This window comes from Siniperca chuatsi, linkage group LG5 (genome assembly GCF_020085105.1).
Source record: "Siniperca chuatsi isolate FFG_IHB_CAS linkage group LG5, ASM2008510v1, whole genome shotgun sequence".
NCBI classification, from domain to species: domain Eukaryota; kingdom Metazoa; phylum Chordata; class Actinopteri; order Centrarchiformes; family Sinipercidae; genus Siniperca; species Siniperca chuatsi.
In genome coordinates this window covers 1,576,198-1,593,529 of record NC_058046.1, presented here as the reverse complement: position 1 = coordinate 1,593,529, position 17,332 = coordinate 1,576,198, and the positions used below count along the sequence as shown (strand labels likewise).

Sequence of the window (17,332 nt, the reverse complement as noted above, 5' to 3'; positions counted from 1 at the left end):
GTCCACTAGATGGTGCCATCGTTCAATGATTGTTGGAGTTACTAGCAATGTTGCAAAGAGCTGGAAGAAGAAGGCTACTCAGATCCAAAGTATCAATACCACAATGTAATGTAAAAATACTTCATACATTTCATTACAAATAAAAATCCACTTACTTAAGTAAAAGTACATAAGTATTACCATCTAAATTATTAGCCTACTAAAAGTACTAAAGTAAAAGTAGCCTAATAATTTAGCAAAATTAGTACTTTTACTTTAGTACTTTAAGCAAGATTTTAACTTGTAATGTTCTGTATTTTTACATCTGAGAAGGCTATTTCTTCCAACACTGCCGGTCACAGAATCTGATGGGTCACCAAATACGGTGTAACACCAGAATAAAAACTCCTATTTACCCACAGACAATGTTACTGACTCACAGTTTAAGCACATCTATGGCTCCATTCAACATAAAGCGAAGGTATTCTAGTTAAAGATTCGGCTAAGTAACATATTTAGTGAATCATTTTTGTAGAGTACAATCCAACTCGTAATTCCAGACGTTAAAAATACGTTTGATATGTGGCTCATGTGGGATTTGTCAGTCAAAGTTCGGATACTTTTATCCAGAACTGAAGGTTTATCACGTTTACTTTATCCTGTTAATGTATTGTCACCAAATACAGTGTAACACCAGAATAAAAAAAAATCCACACATTTATTTACTAAAATTGTACAACATAAAAAAAATACATTATACATGAATCAAGAGAGAATAAATAAATGCAACTTTTTTTTTTTAAAACATCAATAAGCAATATTGCAAACCAACTTAAATTATCTGGCAATGTTGTCCATAATGTTTCTTCATAACATTTCTTTATAGCTTAATTGGTTTTAGACACTTTACAGACAGAATCATAGAATGTCAGGAATTTGACTTGAGTGACACGATCCCCCAAATTAGTTATAAATCATAAAAATGTTGTTTCATTACTTTTATTTACTATTAAACAGTTCTAAGATTATGCCAAACCGGTTGATGGTTGCTGAAATTGAGCAATATATACAAACAATGCAACAGTGCCATCAAGTGATGACAGCAAGACATTGAATCATTCAATCAACAAGAATAAATAAGAAACTTGAAAAAGAACATTGATAAATAAATAAATTGATAGGGAAGAGGTTAAAACTACCTAAAACAGTTTTAACCTCAGTGAGTTTTTGTTTAAGATTGTACACAGGTAAATACCCTTTTAAAGCTAGTATCTAATTTCTTCCCACCTGTAAACAACAGACGCACTTTTTGTGATTGAGAGGGGGGAAACTATTGAACATGTGTTTGTAGATTGTTTTCATGCTACTTTCGAAATATTTTGGCAAAGATATCAAACTAACAAAGACTGTTTACTCATTTTTTTTTAAATCCCAACTTCTCTGCAGATATAACTTACATAATTAACTTGATTAATATTTTGGCAAACTATTATATGGCTTTTATTTTTAAAGCTAAGTGACGTCTGACGACGTTGTGCTTGTGGCGATGGCCCAGCATACATGAATCTGAAACATGACAAATTAAGTAAACTACATATATAGTGCATGGAAGCAGCTAACTTTATTTATAGAGCACTTATCAAAAGTGCAAAGTGCTTCACAACAAGAGAAATAAAATACAGCAGTGAATGACGAAATATAAAGAACTAAAATACATAAATCAATAAAATAAGCAGCCAGTTCAGGTAAAATCAGGATCTGCTTTCAGATAAAAATGTGTTTTGAGACGAGACTTAAACGAAGACTCTGACTCAGACAGCCTGATGTCTTCGGGCAGGTTGTTCCAGATCCTCGGGGCCCTGATGGCCAAAGCTCTGTCCCCCTTAGTTTCCATCCTGGACTCAGGAGCAGACAGAAGGTGAAGGTTCATAAGGGACTACAAGGTCTAAGATACAGTCTGGAGCCATGAAGAGCCTTAAAAGTAATCAACAAGATCTTAAAGTCGATCCTGAAACCAACAGGGAGCCGATGTAAAGAGGCTGAAACAGGTGTGACGGGGTCGCAGCTCTCGGTCCTGGTTTACAGCCGAGCAGCCGAGTTCTGTACAGTCTGCAGTGTGTCACAGTTTTTTGATTTGCATTTGTTTAAAATTTGTCATTACCAAAAAAAAAAAAAGGTTTTAAACAGGCTGCTGGAGATGTCTGGCCCACCTACACTTCCTGGTTTTAAAATCTGGTCCAAGTGAATTTGTAATTGAACAGCCGTGGCGTAGCCTGTCTACGCTAGATGTCACACGGCAGTCTCCTTCGGTAGGTGATCTGGGGCCACTATCCACACCCCATAGCTTCGAGGCTACTTTAAGCTAATCGGGGTAACTGGAAAACACCCGAACATTTTTTTTAAACTAGCCGTTGTCATTGTAAAACGTGAGTCCCTGACGTGTAAAACATGTACTGCTGGGTGAAGTGCAGGGGCTAGCTCACCCTCATATGATAGCCACTATACAGTACTTTGGTATCAAAGGCTACGTAACGACTAGGGAAAAGGTGTAGGTGTGGGGGAAAGAGGCCCTTTTTCATTTTCACAAATAGAATAAAAGGTTTCACAAATCTGAATTTAAATAATATTTTGCCTCTCTGGGATAATCTAGTCCAATCTAGGTATAGTGTTTTTTTTTTTATCTGGACCTGGTCCAACGTGTTAAACAAGCAGTGAAATCCCCCCCCCCCCCCTCCTCTCATTTTTACAGAATAGAATAAAAATTTCACTAATTTAAGGCGTTAAGGCTTTACCTAAAATGTCTAACACGCTTTGACAACAGTACGAGGTGCAGCAGGTGCTCAGCAGTTAACTTCCGGAGCTGTGAATCCGAAGCTAACTTCAGCGTAGCGGGGTTTCGGACTGTTGGCCGAATAAACATGGCATTTTGCGCAACTTTCTGATGTTTTCTTGACAAAAATGATTAATAGGGAAAATAATTATCAGATTAACTGATAATGAAAATGACAGTTAGTTGCAGTCTGCTCTTTCCTGTTTGTGTACATTAGCTAGCTAGCTAGACTAAATTTATTAATTTTCTGGGGTAGAATGAGACAAGACGCAGTAAAAACACATAGCTAGTGACTACAATGGGTACTGCTAAATGCAGACTGTGATTACCAGCAAAACCACTGCTGATTTCGACTTCTTACCTTCGATATCTGCAGTGAAAACTGAACCTGCTAATTTACTCACTCAGGTGTTCGTTTCCATGGTCCGCCATTAACGTTACTGTGAAATCCAAAGAGACGGCGTTGGCGCCAAAATCTGTCTTCACTAATCCTCTTTTTAAAAAAAACATTTTTAATGATTCGTTTTTACTTTATTAAGCATTTTAATGTGACTTAAAACTGAGTTATAACGTGTGAAATTAATTTAAAAAAGAAAAGTATTGTTTTTCCTAAAAGCGCGCTTTGAGTGTAAAAAGAACCAATAAAACAACGGGATTAATGAGTGATTAGCCGAGTAGCCAATCAGGACCTCACACAGGGAGGCTGTTTCCTGTTTGTATTTTATCGTTAGAGAAGCAGAGACTTTTAACCACGCTGTTCCACACTTTGAAGAAATATTATATAAAATTAGGTCTAATATTTGTGTTATCAGTAGGAGGTGAACTCATTGCGGTACTTTGCGTTCCGACTTTATTCAACTTCTTACTGTTTACAGCCCTAGTACGGTAGCCTCTTAGGACAAATCAAGCATTAACCACAATCCAGTCCAGCAGATGGCGACAACGCGACTAAAAAGCAGCTGCTTTTTATGCACTACAGTTATTATAACTCTCACAGCAGCAGTTGACCTTTAATTATTAAGAAAAAAAGCTGTGACATTTTATTATGTTTGCAAACATAACTCTGTGATTTCTTTTTAATAATAATAAAGCAAGCGTTGTGAAGGCGTCACTTTGGGCTCTGGGTCGTCGTGACAGCATTTTCTGAATTTTTACAAACCAAACAATCAATCGCTTAATGGAGAAAAGAATCGGCAGATGTATCATCAGCTGCAGTCCGATACAAACCGGTTCAACATGAGCTCCAGCTCCACCAGCTGCAGCAGCAACATCCTGCTTTTACATTATTATTACTCATGCATTAATCTAATGATATAATACATAACAGTCACAGGGGACATTCTGTTATATGATAAATTATAATAACATCATTTGCAGTGGAAATATAGCTGAAATGTCTACCTGGGTGACAGAATGTGGTGCAACACCTGCTGGATGTTTGTATGTGGCTGCAGTTCAGCGTGCAGTTGAATTTCGACTTGATAATAAATCTACACAGATTTAAATTGAGATTTATTAAGCAGCTTATTTCGCAAACAAGCTGAGGCATTAAACGTAAGCCATTTAAAATCACGAGTTAACAGTTCGGAGAGTGGGCACAGACTTTGGGATGATTAAGGCCTTTAAAAAAGGGAACATTAGTTTGCTCGTGGGTTTGTTATTTGTTTACCACCAACAGTAACTTTTGTTTTTTTTCCAGCACACACGCAGCTTTAAATCTTGTGATTCCAGTGGAGTTGTGCTCCTAAACGGACTGAAAGTTTGCATTTTACACGTTTGTTAAACTAAAGTACATTTTTACATTGTTTTGGGTGAGAGTTGGTGAGAATACTTTCATTTGATCCAACGTTAAAGTGAGAAACGCTGAATGATGCATTTTACAGAATAAGCAAGCAACATCGAGGATGAACTGTTACTTAAAAGCTGAGACGTCAGAAAGTTAAAATCAAGTCTCTGCAAATAAAATGAGAGAAACAAAGACAGTTTCAAGATCCTGGTGCTTTATTGTCCTTTTCTGACATTAACAGCGAGTGAGAAGCAAAGAGAGAAGGAATAAAAAAACAAACAAAAAAAAAAAACAAAAGATGACGAACGATTTCTGATACAGAAAATACGGTTTATGTATTTTATGGTATTAAGATTATTTATAATTAAGCTAAAAACACAGAACCTGGAACATCCAACACATTTCATCACCAGTGTGCAGAGCAAACAGGTTTAGGTCGTTGACTGCTCCGACTTCCAACATGCTTACGAAAATATAATGAGCTTGATATTCACATTTGGTGGTTTAGTCTGAAACCACCGGTTACAAACTGAGATCATCACCTAAAAACGACGACGTCACCTTAACGAAAGGTCCGCTGGCCCAAAAGTGAAACAAATAATAGTTGGAGAAAGAAAAATTACAGTTTCTCTTCATCCTCTTAATATTAGAGAAACTTTCCAGATCATTTTCAACCCAAGATGGATAAATACTGTGTGAAAAGGGAAATATGTAGCAATAATTAAACACATATTTATGAGCCACAGATGCATCATTAAAGCAAAACCACCAAGTATCAAATTTTGTAAATTTAAGCACTAGAATGAATCCAACATTTCAAAAATAATGCAATGATGCTGCCCTCAAAGCTACAACTGATTGGATGGGGAAAGCTGTCTCTTGTGCTTACTCATAATGTATTTTTACTTTTAGGCCAGAAATCAAATTAGTCAGAAAATAAAATAAGATTTTCTTCTCAGTTTGTAACAAAAAACACAAATAAGCCAGAGCGTCCTGAACCTTAAGAATGCAGTTTTTTTTTTTAATAACCATGAAATGATTTTTAAACCTGCAGTGACCTGCAGTTTGTTTCTTAAGATCATTTTGTATATTTGAGACTTTTGCACTAATTATCATTTAAAGCAGAGAATCAAACCACACAAACCGAAGAAAAACATAAAAACACACGGCCGGTCCTTAAACTTCCTCGCGGAGTTCCTCAGGGCTCAGTACTGGACCCATTTTTGTTACGTTTCAACGTTTACGTTTGAGAAACAAAGAATAGTTTTGTTCTCCCCCCCCCACAAAAACTCGGGCAATTTGTGAACTAAGTGATTAATTCAAACTGACAGATTAATCAATAATGAAAACAATCTTGAGTTGCAGCTGTATTCAAATGACGAGCCGACTGTCTCGCGGTTTTAAATTTGATGTAATTTTGACAAAAGCTGAGGCTCATTTCTGGACCTTTACTGTGATTATTAGTGCAAAAATGTCAAATATGAAAATGTCTACGAGACACACAAACTGAGGCTGGTAATGAACACACACACACACACACACACACACACACACACACACACACACACACACACAGCAGACCGATCAACTATTAATTACAGTTCACTGATGAAATGAAGGAAATGTCTGGATGGATATTCGTCTCTTCAGCTGATTCTCTGGATAATTTGAACAAAATGGAGACGAGATGTTTCTCTCGGTGTAAAAGCCTTCAGACCAACTGTTTTATTCATCAGAGTATTAAACTTCTTAATGTCTAATATTACAGTTTTTTTTTTGTTTGTGGTCACTAGTTCGGTTTGAGTGTTAGACTGAAAAAGCAGCAAGTTTCTGGAATAATTTAAATGTACTGAGCGATTCCTGCGGCGCCGAATCCGACAGCTGTTACAGACAATATCTGGCAAAAGAAAGAAAGAGCTGGAAACATTCAGGACATTTCCAAACATTTTGCAACATGTATTGATTTCCAAACCGATCCGAGCGTGGAAAAAGCTCAACGTCAAAAGTTGAGGAAATTACCAGGCGGTTACCATGACAACAGACGTCATACTTAAGACTCGCTCACGTCCTTGCAGACAGTTTCATCTCCTGTACCTGGTTTCTCTTAAAGGAAGTCAAATGTCTTGAAGCGCAAAAACAAAAAGAAGATAATCCATGAAGACGTTTTTCGTTTGTTTACAGGCTGCGGTTTGTCCATGAAACTCGGCTGGAGTAGATGCGGAAAAGATCCAGAGTTCTCGTCGTTCCTGAATTTTTGTCACAGTTTTGATCCAGCACGAGTAAAATCTCTGTGGACTTTGTGCTGACGGACGTTCGCTGAAATGAAAGAATACAAGAATCCGTCCGCTCGGCGAAATTAAACGACACTCTGAGGCGGCAAACGAAACACAGCTGAAGAAACGGGACCTTGAAAAACGCCGCCAATGGGACTTTCTGGGGGGGGGGGGGGGGGTTGAGTCTTTGGATGATGCAGGTCTCCTGATATAAAAATGTGGGTCAGTCGATTCGCCCTCATTTTAAACCTCGTTCAGAGCCACTCACAGTGTTTGCAAGAAAAGTCTTTCTAGGCTGTCCGCCATTTTGCCTTTGACATCATCATCAGTCCATATTTGTAGTTTCAGAGTCCGGTCCAGTTGTGGTTCTGTCCTGTTGAAGCGTGCTGGATCAGCACTTCAGCGTCACGATTGAAGGAAGAGTCCGTCAGTTCAGCTCCAGCTCTGACCTCCACGAGACGTTTGACAGTTCAGTACCTCGGTTCTCCACAGACAGGAAACGCGTTGGTCGCCGGATCGACTCACACTGAGGTCGTGATCACACGGGACACATTTCTAAAGGAGCCTGAAGCGTCTCTCCAAACTCTGCTCCTCTAAATAACTAAATCTTAACAAATTACAGCTCTTTCAGTCCTTCGGGGGGAAACTAGCAGGCTTGAAAGAGCAACTTAACAACCCGTTTCAGCTTGAACGCGCCCTCGAACCCCGTTCGAGTTTTTTCAGGTCTAGTGAACAGAATTACTGGATTTTCTCTGAAAAAAGCAAAATACCATCTGTTACAACGAACACGATAAAATGGGACCGGGATCAGGCGACTAACTCAAAAAAGCGGATTTATTGTTTGAGGTTCAGGCGGCCATCTTGAAACTCGATCGTGGAGCTGTCGGGGGAAACCGACTGGTCCGCAGGTGATCGGATTGATCAAACCTGACGATCGAAGCTTCGCTCGATGGTACTGAAACAGAGGAATATTCGGCACGAGAGACGACTGAAATGTCGTTACTAAAACTCAGCTACCACATCAGCTGTAGTGTCGAAAGGTTTCAAACAGTCAAGCGAGAAAAGTGATCTTTGCACACCTGTATACAGACAGGTGAGCAGACGCTTCTGGATGTGTCCTGACACGATTATCGATCATATTTTGTTTTGATGTTGTTTGTATCTTTAAATGTTCATTAGGTGTGAACACTAAACCCTGTTATTGATAAACGAACCTGAACGGAGCTTAGAAACGTGTTTTCTCCTCTTCTCAGGCGTTTGTTTCCGATGTTCCTCTGAGTAATTGTTCGCCTGGACTGGCTGTTATTGGTGTGTGAGCTTATAATATACTGAAGTGCTGAAAGTGTGCGGCAGATGAGTTTTGTTATTTTAAAACGAAACTTAGCCGTTAGCAGCACTGCTAATCGAGCTATAGACCATTTTAAAATTATTTTCGGCCATAAATGTCATAGTTTTTGTAGACGGTGAATGACAATATATATCGAGGAAATGTCTGAGAAACTTATTGTAGAAAAGGTTTCAGTCGTAGTCGTCTGGACACTGTTTTCAGAATCAAGACGTTTCGGCTCCCATCCGGAAGTCATTCTCAATTGTGAAAATGGTCTGAGAACTCAGAAATGTAAGCTACTCTGTGTTGCTTAAGCCCCGCCCTCAGGGAGGAGTCTACCTGAGTATCTGTTGATTACTCTGCCTAGTTTCACCTGAAACTGACCTAATTTTATCTGGGCCATCATGGAAACAATTAGGTCAGTTTCAGCTGAAACTAGCTAATCAACAGATACTCAGGAAGACCTCCCTGAGGGTGGGGCTTAAGTAGCACAGAGTAGCTTAAATTTCTGAGTTCTCAGACCATTTTCACAATTGAGAATGACTTCCGGATGGGAGCCGAAACGTCTTGATTCTGAAAACAGCGTCCAGACGACTACGACTGAAACCTTTTCTACGATAGAACACTCCTGGACGAATGAGGGACGACACCGTCTTCGTCTGAGAAACTTATTGTTTTACTTCTTATTTTCTTTAAGGGAAACCCTGAACGCCTCTGAGCCCTCTGCTCTTCCTGTTCTGCCTGAAAAATAAACAGAGGTTCCGGTGTGATCTCGACCTGAAGTGTCGTCTCTGATGACGGGAAACTGAAGTACGTGTTGGTCTTCGGCACCAAATCAGCTGTTGTTACCTGCACGCCTGCAGGAAGTTCACTGCTGTCTCTGTATCTTGCTGCTAGTTTTTTTTCCTCCCAGGAAGTTAAAGCTCCATGTGATGACTTTCACAATAAAATGAGTATCTGTTTTGCCAGTGTTGATTCCTACAGGATGTAACAAAGCATTTAACTTAACATGAAGCTTCATCTTCAGCAAACTGGATTGGTTTGTTTGATCCATGTGATCTGCAGCACCTGGACGGTTTACGGTCTTTAAAAGTTGAACAGACGTTACATGCGTCATGTGGTCAGGTACTGGTCTGTACAGCGAGACTCGTTTGGTGAGACGTGCTCGTCTACGCTGGCAGTATGACTGAGGAGGACCCGGGCGGGTCACCGTCTCTGCTGGCTGTAGACGGGGAAGGCCAGCGTGACGTTGAGCGAGTCGTTGTGTTGGACCAGCGAGGTGTGCTGGTAGTGCAGCACCAGCTCCTTCAGAGAGCCGTACAGGTTGTAGGGCTCCGCGAAACCAAACCCGGTGCTCGTCTTGTTGATGACGCAGTGCTTCACCTCTCCGTCCACACTGGGGGGGGAGGGGGACAGAGACGCAGAGACGTTAGAGGAGATAAACCAAGTGTTTGTTAGATGCAGCACAGAAACAGAATTAAGGTCACATGTGAACAAGCATCAAAACGACTGGTCAGGAGACAGTTGCATCCATTTTTCAAACTAAAAAGCAAAACAAACAAACGCGCAGCAGCCAATCAGTTAACAGACAGGTAAACAGGTGAGTCTTACACCACGGAGCAGGCGTAGCAGCCCGGCTTGCTGCTGTCTCGGACCAGGAAGGTCCCGTCTCTCTTCCCGCGGAGCAGCGACTCGGCCTGAGTGCGGTTGATGTTTCCCAAACGCCACAGACGCTCGTCGTGATGAGGAAGGTCCTCCTCATCCTCCACCATGCTGTACTCACTGGGGGGGGGGGGAACCACACGCAGGGGACATGTTAGCACACAAGCTAGGGATGTGCTGCTAACAAATGTTCATTATTGTGGCCACAGTACAGGCAGGAACCCGGTCCTGTGTTCCTGCTGCTCTGTGTTTGCAGGCTGAACGACGCCCCCTTGTGGCTAAACAAAACGCGTTGTTTCCATGGTAATTAATCATTTAGTCTTTGAAGTGTCAGAAATTGTCAAACCCCATAATCACAATTTCCCAAAGCCAAAAGGTGAAGTCTTTAATGTATTTAGACAAAAAAATGTCTTAATTCAGGGTCCACTTACTAGCTTTTTTCAAAGCTTTCAACCACATCTCATGGTTTTTTTTTTTTTTTGTCAAGTTCTGCTTCCAAGGTAAAAATTAACTTTCAAGTTCAACTTAAAAAGTGACAGAAAACCAGAGAATGGCTGGAGTTTTTGATTGATAAATGACATATTAAATCAATCATCACAGCAGTTTTGCAGATACAATTTCCCTTTAAAGGCTGCAACTAGAGATTATTTTCATTATTGATTAATATGTCAACTATTTTCCTGATTGATACATTCCATCATTAATTTCCTGAAGCTCAAACTGTCTTCAACAGTCCAGAGATATTCAGTTTAGTCACATGAGTAAAATTAACGCTGGAAATCTGACTCTTATTTTTTTTTTTTTACTCGAAAAATGAATCTATTGTGAAAACAGTTGGTGATTTATTTTCTGTTGATTGATTAATCGACTAATTGTTTGAGCTCTAGTTCACGGTGCCCACAGTAAACACTGCAGCAGCAGCAGCACAAGCTGCCGCTGATCGACCCGCGTCACACGCTGATGTTGATGTCCTGCAGATACTAACGTGAAAGGCAAACACTTTGTGTTTTCGGGGTGGCGGCGTGCCCTGCTGTCTGCCACTGGGGGGCGCCAAAGGAAGGGACTTTCTAATTCTGCACACAGAGGCTTTAAAACGTCCAGACGCACACGTTCAGCTTATCACACAAACTTACTCCTCCGTGGTTTCGTTCTTCAGGCCGAGCCACTCGTTCAGTTTCCTCTGACGAACTCCCTTCTGGGTCAACCACCTGACACACACACACACACACACACACACACACACACACACAGCAGTTAGTATAACATGTTGAACCATACAGCTTTACTGTGATCCGTGTGCGTTTCTGAGTGTGTATCTTACATGAGATACTGGTCCCTGGTCTTGCGGAGCTGGATCAGGTCCGGTTTGATGCTGTTCATCTTCTTGTCGATCTCTCTGTAGTCGGCGGCCTGTTTCTTCAGGTCCACCTCCAGGTGACGCTTACTGTCCACGATCTCGCTGATCCGAGACTTCAGCTTGTCGTAGTTCTCCATGATCCTTTGAAAGGATTGTTTTTGATTTGAACACAGACAGTGAGGTTTACTTGCTAAACGCTACAACACACAGTCACACACAGTTTTTATCCTTTTCATGCGATGTGGTGTTGTGGTGGTCGCTGTTGTGTCACGGTAACTCTTTATACCAGGTTTCCTCTCGGCCATTTAAAGCCAGTTTGGCTCCGCAGTCCTGCCTTGCAGCTGTTGGTAAAGTAACTCGCAGCTCAACCGGGACGTCAGACTTTTCACACGCGTTTCTTTACATGCAGCCACACCGGATCTGACGTACCATCAAGTGTTGACTGATGTTGATCCTCTCCAAATTTTTAAAATCTGTCAAAAAGGAACTAAATCTGGCAAACGCAGCGTTTTGAAGATGTTTTCAGTGACCCTTCGGAGTCGTCTTCGTCCGTTTAGACGACTGAGCTGAGCAGCAGCACAAAGACTAAAACCTTCTTTTCACTGTCATCCATCACACCAGTTTAGTGTCACATTAATGTGGCAGCACTTTCACGCCGCGTGCTGATGTTTCTCTGGCGTTTTTTTTGGTTTCGGCCTTGAGAGCATCACAGTGGAGGTTTTCAGGACCTGATCCAATACAGACCAGTAGAAAACCTGACTGAACACTTAAATTAACTTGCAATTTAATATCTGTTTCAGGACCACGCCAGCCAGAGTATGAAGGCGAAGCAGTGGGAGGATATGGCCTAGATTTATCTATTATCACATTTTTCAGCTCTTTTTATTCCTCACACAACTATTTCTGTCACTTTTCATGTGAACAGCTGAGGTCAACACTATGAATGCCCCCCCTCCTCCTCTACGACGGCCGGCTTTTCACTCCGTCTTCGAGTGTGGACGTTCAGAACAACTACAAAACACTTTTGTCTTCTGATGTGGTCGGGAAATTTGTTTTTTTTCTAGTATAACTCGGCCCTTAAATTTACGTTCATGTCTCAGAGTGCAGGAAGAATCAAATATATTTAAACGTTTTACAAGAGAAAAGCGATTTTGATTTATAAATAAATCAACATATAAGAAGAAAAATAAGGCTAACGGCTTTATATTTCACTGTCTTTAAACTGGTGAAATCAACCAGAAATGCTCAACAGCAGCAGTTTTTTTAACAAAGTGGAAAAACTCCCTCCTGTTTCTTCAGAGTCCTCAGTGATGGGTGAAGCCAGCAACCAGAGTTTTATCAAAAAACATCTGTTTAAACAAACGTTTAGCAATGAAAAAATATTTCTCACTCAAATATTTCTTTGTAAATAAAGTAGAAATGTTTTGTTTAAAACTTCTTCCTCCCACCGTCAACTTCGTCGTCATACAGTTCGTTTGATATGAAGTTTTGAGAAAATCTAACAAATCCATCTGCAAACTGGTCCAAACGAGGTGGGCGTTAGTCTGTTAGCATCATTCACCCTCCACTGAAATGACTCCAGGCGTCTGCAAACCTAAACCCTGATCCAGCTGGACCCTGTTACGGCCTTAAACTTACAGCGCGTCCAGAAAATCGATCCTTCAGACTAAATTTACCAGCAGGTGGTTTCTTCCTGCAGCCTCTGGTGCCATGGCAACTAGGGCTCCTTCATATTTGTGGGTGTGTGTGTGTGTGCGTGCGTTTTAAAAAGGTCTCTTGTGACGGTTGCCGTGGCAACAGCCTACCTCTGGATCTCCTTGTCGTTGCCCTCTCGGCGAAACTTCTCGATGTACTCCTTGCTGAAGCGCTCCTGAGTCTGACACTGCTCCTCGAAGATCTTTATGGTCTCGTTGAACGCCTCGATGGCCGTCCTCTTCATCTGGATCTCCTGAGGGACGAAGAGGGGGACGAAGAGGGGGACGAAGAGAGTAAAACAAGAGGGGGAGAAGAAAATCAGAGAGTCAGAAAAGGAGAAAACCTGTTGTATTTTATCTGTAGTTGTTCTGTCCTCGCTCAGTGGAGGCGCCACCTTGTGTTTGTCTGTTAGTACAACAGTGTTGGCAATAAAAAAACTTGATCCATGTGATCTGCAGCACCTGAACTTTGTCTTAATAAGTCGACTCGAGGTTACAGTGGACACTTTTAGTTTCTCAGGTCGGGCTCATAAATCTCCTCTGTGTTGTCTGTTGCTCTACTGGAAGTTTAACTTTAACTTTAACAGCCACACAAAGATCCTCTGATAACGCTCGAGGCTCACTGTAATAATAATAAAACTATTTATAGAGCGCTTATCACAACAAAGCAGACTTGCAGCTGGTTATATCACTGCACTCTACATGACTCTGAGCTCAGTCGCTGATCCACAAATAATCCTGGTTACCTGAGTCAGACTGAAAGGCTCTGAGGATACTGTACTTTTTACTCCACTACATTTATCTGATAACTGTAGTTACACTTTGCAGATTCAGATTAATAATACAAAATATAATACATTAATAAATTGTAATGTATTACTACGGATTAGTTTTATTGATCCTCAGGGCAAATCCATAAGCTACCCAGCAGATAAAGTATATGAAGTAATTAAAATGTGATGAACACACTAATGCATCAATAATTATAATCAAATAATATACATTATTCTGAAATGAGCCATTCTGCATAATGAGTACTTTTACTTTTGGTACTTTAAGTGTATTTTGATGCTGATACTTTTGTACTTTCACTTCTACACTGTAGTACTTTTACTTCAAGACCTTCTCCCACCTTTGCTTTAAAAGGTTAGGATTATTGTTCTGCTTCTATTTTTATTCCTTTTAAAAGTTTCTTTTTAATGATTTATCCTTTTATCACGTGTGTGTGTGTGTGTGTGTTTAGTGTAAAAAGCAAAAACAGCCAGTCACAGCCGCATGGTGTGTTTCTAACATCTGTCTGATAAAGTCTGACGTTGGGAGTGGTGGATCGTAGAGTACCTGCGAGGTCCTGGTGTACTCCTCGTACAGTCTGTCGTACTCTCGGTTCTTCTCCTGGTACTGCAGGTGATACTCGTGGAGCTTCTTCCCCACAGCTTCGATACTGTCCTCCTTCACCACCTGGTCCTGAACGACAACGACGACAACGTGTCCAATCAGACGACTCAACAGCTGACAAACCAACTCAGTCAACGAATTCTGGTCTATGAAACACATCCGGCTGGCCGTCAGACAGCCTACAGACCTGCTGGTGTTTGGAGACCGGGTAGAGCAGCTTGACGTCCAGTTTGGGGTTGTACTGGGCGAGGGACTCGTGGCGGTAATGGTTGATCAGCTCCACCACCGAGCTGAAGGTTAAAGGGTCGGAGAAGCCGTACTTCCCCTCTCGATGGAAGATCTTTATCAGTTTGTTGTTGCCTCCTTTCCTGAAGGTGGTCAGAGAACGTTTGTTCATGAAAACTGACCGGGGCACAATATTAAATTGTTGTTAAATTGTTTTTTCTTTGTCGATGTCTACAGCTCTACTGTAGATAACACTCAGGTTTAATTACCAGAAATTATTTTACAGCTGATGGGGAAAACTGAATTACCCAGAGTCCTCGGGGGATAACAGATTTAAGTTTTGATCTCTTCTGTACTCAGATCATTTACTTAAGTAAAAGTCCCAATACAACAATGTAAAAATACTCAAAAGTCCTGCATTCAAAAGTACGTCAGTAGTATTTTGATGCCAATACTTTTCTACTTGAATGCAGGACTTTTACTAGTAACAGAGTATTTTTACACTAAATAAAGTACTTCTTCCACCAGTGTGGGTTCCCTGATGTGCAGATGATTTCTACAAATAATGTACTTTTGATTCAAGTACTTTGTCATTTAAAAAATGCAAAACAATTTGGTTTAAATGACATGTTGTCATTTCTAAGTGACGAACTGGAAGCTCCCTCTATCCTCAAGGAGACTTTGTTTGGTAGCCGACGACCTGGCTGACGGAGGAACGTGAAGCGACGGTGATGAAGAGTTTACCTCAGAGTCAGAGTGTAATCTCCGTGCATCTTCGTGGAGGCGTCTCGAACCAGGAACGTACCGTCAGCTGTGTCTCTCAGCTTCTCATTCACCTCCTCTCTACAAACACACACATAAAAACACCAGACCACATTAATCACCTGCAGCCATTTTGAAGCCTCAACTGGATCCTGACTGGGATCCTTTTAAACTCCAGTTAAAACAGGGATCAGTCATGTAGTCGTGAATGAATGAATGATGTTATGTGTTTTGTTTATTGTTTGTGTCTTGTGCTGTTCTGTATCAATCCATTGTTGAGTTTTGCGTATTTTCATCTGAGGACGGCCATCGCAAAGCAGCTCAGGCTATAAATGTTGTAGTATGTGGCGCTGGTTCATGCTATATACTTGTCCCTATACAAATAAACATTAAATAACATAAATAAATGTATGTTTTCAGTGAGTCTGAGTGAAATGAGCCCAAACTGGCTGCCTGATTATAAACTAATCATGACTTCTTTGTAAAATGCATTAACCATGAATTTTGAAATGTTTTGCGACAACTTTTTAGAATTTTTATTTTACATATATTTCTATTTCAGTCTTAGTTTAGTTGTTTTGTTTTAGCCTGGATGTATGTATCTGTGTGTGTGTGTGTGTGTGTGTGTTACCTGGAGATGTCTCCCCAGTACCACTCGGCCTCCTGCAGGGAAATACTGTTGTTAAAACTACTGGAAGCTGCTGGAGTCGAAGACTTGACGGGTTTCGGAGGCAAAGCTGCAACAAAAGACAGAGAAAGTGGAAATTTAGTGTTGGGTACGTGGGCTGAATCAGTTACTTCAAGTTTTTAATTTCTCTACCCACACACACACACACACACACACACTACATCACTCTGGAAGTCTCTTCAGAGAAAGTGGAACGAGCGATACGTCAGGTGGGCCGATATTAGCTTATCACAGAAACAGTCTGTTTATATGTGGGATGATCAGTGACGGTAAATGTCAGTAGACAATTTAGAAACAGTTTGCCCACCGGAGAGCGCCGACATGTTGATTTTTACAGTTACAATGTCCCACTCAGAGCAAAACTTCATTTAATGTTAGTAAAACAAGCGCGCCCACACTGCAGCCTGATACTGTGCTTTCTCCGCTCGATACGGAAATCAATATTTGAGAGTTTAATAATCTAATAACAATATATCGGTCGATGGTAACTTTTTTTTAAAAACATAAAACACATAAAATAAACACTCTTGATACGAAGCCCTTAGATTTGTGACATACTGACCGCGACATTTTACAGTGTGAAAATAAACGGTCAGTGCTCTCTGGTGGACAAACTAAATGAACTCAAACCTAGCTTGTCATTTCCGCACTGACATCTCTCGTTACTTATCGGCCGACACGAACGCCGCTAACTGCAATAAGCCAATATCGGCTGATTTATCTGTCTAGCTTGAGCCCACACCACACACACTAATTTAATTAATCTTATATTATAGATTAGTATAGTATCAGAGGCTTCTTATTAATATATTTTACTATTTTTCTTATCTTACCCTGAATTTGAAGTTGTTTACAGTGTAAGATCTACCAATTAAAATGTACTGTTATATTTGCTCTAACTTGTTCCACTCAGCACATATCTGGGCCACAACTCTTTCATAACCAAATTTAAAGGAACCCTTATCAAAAATGTTTATTTGTTAACATTAAGCGTTTATGTGGAAGAAATTATTACCGGCCACTTAAATATTGATAATATTGCTCAAAGATCCAGCATTGGTCGGGCTGAACCATAAACACTTTCACACACTGGACAGCTAAAGGAAAGGTTCGCATCAAGTCATCGTTCGCCGTAATCCTCCCTCCTGTCCATGAAGTGATCCCTTCACGACACAACTGCGCTGCAAGAGATGGAGGACGAAATCCACAGCGACAGCTCAGTTGAAGTTTAAACCTGCAATAACTGGTTTTTTTGGGGCACTTGGGGGAAAAGAGAAACAACCTTTCAGTTGACAATGTCAGCAAACAGCTGCTCGTTTCCGCCTGCAGCAGCTACAGAGCGACATGACGCTTC

The 17,332-nt window shown here is 40.8% G+C and overlaps 1 protein-coding gene across 2 annotated transcripts in view; it reads right to left on the bottom strand.

The window, feature by feature from the left end:
• Positions 1-4,792: 4,792 nt before the first annotated feature.
• The window catches only part of LOC122876770 (phosphatidylinositol 3-kinase regulatory subunit alpha-like), a 29,597-nt gene continuing 17,057 nt past the window's right edge, over positions 4,793-17,332 (bottom strand). For both annotated transcript variants that reach the window (XM_044197483.1, XM_044197484.1), the window contains 9 exons: positions 15,922-16,027; positions 15,273-15,371; positions 14,491-14,671; positions 14,247-14,372; positions 13,020-13,162; positions 11,179-11,355; positions 10,991-11,065; positions 9,807-9,977; positions 4,793-9,591 (listed from right to left, as the gene is read on the bottom strand). In XM_044197483.1, the coding sequence (XP_044053418.1) occupies positions 9,402-9,591; positions 9,807-9,977; positions 10,991-11,065; positions 11,179-11,355; positions 13,020-13,162; positions 14,247-14,372; positions 14,491-14,671; positions 15,273-15,371; positions 15,922-16,027 (1,268 nt within the window). In that variant the 3' untranslated portion in view covers positions 4,793-9,401. The remainder of the gene's footprint in view (positions 9,592-9,806; positions 9,978-10,990; positions 11,066-11,178; positions 11,356-13,019; positions 13,163-14,246; positions 14,373-14,490; positions 14,672-15,272; positions 15,372-15,921; positions 16,028-17,332) is intronic.